The sequence below is a fragment of the Poecilia reticulata genome, unplaced genomic scaffold (genome assembly GCF_000633615.1).
Source record: "Poecilia reticulata strain Guanapo unplaced genomic scaffold, Guppy_female_1.0+MT scaffold_236, whole genome shotgun sequence".
Taxonomy (NCBI): domain Eukaryota; kingdom Metazoa; phylum Chordata; class Actinopteri; order Cyprinodontiformes; family Poeciliidae; genus Poecilia; species Poecilia reticulata.
In genome coordinates this window covers 128,444-130,602 of record NW_007615028.1, presented here as the reverse complement: position 1 = coordinate 130,602, position 2,159 = coordinate 128,444, and the positions used below count along the sequence as shown (strand labels likewise).

At 56.1% G+C, this 2,159-nt stretch overlaps 1 protein-coding gene across 1 annotated transcript in view; it reads left to right on the top strand.

Moving 5' to 3' along the window:
• The window catches only part of LOC103460405 (dynamin-1-like), a 9,659-nt gene that overhangs the window by 2,474 nt on the left and 5,026 nt on the right, over positions 1-2,159 (top strand). The window contains exons 2-7 of the mRNA XM_017303290.1: positions 678-751; positions 862-1,011; positions 1,089-1,292; positions 1,366-1,464; positions 1,580-1,740; positions 1,935-2,077. Of these exons, the coding sequence (XP_017158779.1) occupies positions 678-751; positions 862-1,011; positions 1,089-1,292; positions 1,366-1,464; positions 1,580-1,740; positions 1,935-2,077 (831 nt within the window). The remainder of the gene's footprint in view (positions 1-677; positions 752-861; positions 1,012-1,088; positions 1,293-1,365; positions 1,465-1,579; positions 1,741-1,934; positions 2,078-2,159) is intronic.

Below are 2,159 nucleotides of genomic sequence, written 5' to 3'. Positions count from 1 at the left end.
GTGTGTGTGTGTGTGTGTGTGTGTGTGTGTGTGTGTGTGTGTGTGTTTCTGCGTGCAGCCAATCAGAGCGCAGATGGAGTCTGTAGTTTTATCTGCAGAGGAAGTGAGAGAAGGGGGCTGCACAGTGGTGCAGTGGGTAGAGCTGCTGCCTTGCAGCCAGAAGGCTCTGGGTTCGATTCCCGGTCTTTCTGCATGGAGTCTCCATGTTCTCCCTGCATGGTGGGTTTTCTCCAGGTACTCCGGTTTCCTCCCACAGTCCAGAATCATGACTGTCAGGTTGATTGGTCTGTCTAAGTTGCCCCTAGGTGTGAGTGTGTCTCTGTGTTGCCCAGCGACAGACTGGCGACCYGTCCAGGTGACCCATCCAGGTGACCCATCCAGGTGACCCCGCCTCTCGTCCGGCACGTTAGCTGGAGAGGCAGCAGCTCCTCCTGACCCACTGAGGCTGTTAGAAGATGGATGGAAGTGAGAGAAGCCTCCAAATACTTAGCGTTAGCGGCGCCTCGTTTCGATCGGCGCCTGTTTACAGTGCAGTGACTTCCTGTTAGCTTCTTAGCGTGGAAGTGACGCATTGCAAACAGGAAGCAGACATCAGCGGAGCCAAGGACCGGCTGCTGGATTTGACCTGCAATCCTTAAAGTCACATGACCTCAATAAGCTCCTCCCCCTGTGCTCAGGGACTTCCTCCCTCGCGGATCAGGAATCGTGACGCGGCGCCCCCTGGTGCTCCAGCTCATCAACTGTCCAACAGGTGAGATGGCCTGCAGCGGAAACATTATTGATCCGATGATTATTGATCCGATGATTATTGATCCGATGATTATTGATCCGATGATTATTGATCCGATGATTATTGATCAGAATATGCAGAGTTCCTCCACTGTAAGGGGAAGAAGTTCATCGACTTCGATGAAGTTCGTCAGGAGATCGAGGCGGAGACGGACCGAGCGACGGGACACAACAAGGGAATCAGTCCGGTGCCCATCAACCTGAGGGTATACTCCCCCAACGGTAACTCACCTGTCCACCTGTCCTGTGTCCGCTTGTCCTGTGTCCGCCTGTCCTGTGTCCACCTGTCCTGTGTGCAGTGCTGAACCTGACGCTGGTGGACCTCCCCGGCATGACCAAGGTCCCGGTCGGCGACCAGCCGGCCGACATCGAGCATCAGATCAGAGACATGCTCATGCAGTTCGTCACCAAGGACAACTGTCTCCTGCTGGCCGTGTCCCCCGCCAACTCTGACCTCGCCAACTCTGACGCCCTGAAGATCGCCAAGGAGGTTGACCCTCAAGGTCCAGCCGCAGCTCCGCTCCCTTCCTGCCTGGGGGCAGAGACAGGAAGTGAAGGTGTGTCCGTGTGTTGCAGGTCTGAGGACCATTGGCGTCATCACCAAGCTGGACCTGATGGACGAAGGGACGGACGCCAGGGACATCCTGGAGAACAAGCTGCTGCCGCTGCGCAGAGGTATGACATGACGTGGCTGCTGATTGGCTAACAGCTTTCTGTCATCACCAACAAAGTTGTCCACTCAGAGTCCAGGTGTCCACTGTGGGACACTAAGGGACGTGTTGTGGTGCAGGTTACATCGGGGTGGTGAACCGCAGTCAGAAGGACATCGATGGGAAGAAGGACATCACCGCCGCTCTGCAGGCCGAGAGGAAGTTCTTCCTGTCCCATCCGTCTTACCGTCACCTGGCCGACCGGATGGGCACCGCCTACCTGCAGAAGGTCCTGAACCAGGTGAGCAGGCCACGCCACTGCGGGTCAGCTGCACTTCATCTGGGGTCCAGTCCAAGGTTCCAGCAGGTTCTATTTAATCGTTGGTCCATCATGTGGTCCACCGCCTGCCGGTCCACTGACCATCAGACCTGCATAACTCACCACACCTTAAAACCACTTCCTGCTCTGGTTACCAAGCATTTTCTGTCTCCCAGCAACTGACCAACCACATCCGGGACACGTTGCCAGGGTTACGGAGCAAGCTGCAGAGCCAGCTGCTGTCCATCGAGAAGGAGGTGGAGGAGTACAAGAACTTCAGGCCCGATGACCCGAGCCGCAAGACCAAGGCCCTGCTCCAGTCAGTACCAGAACCTGAACAGAACCACACATACATCAGCACTCAGAACCAGTCAGAACCAGTCAGAACTGGTTAGAACCAG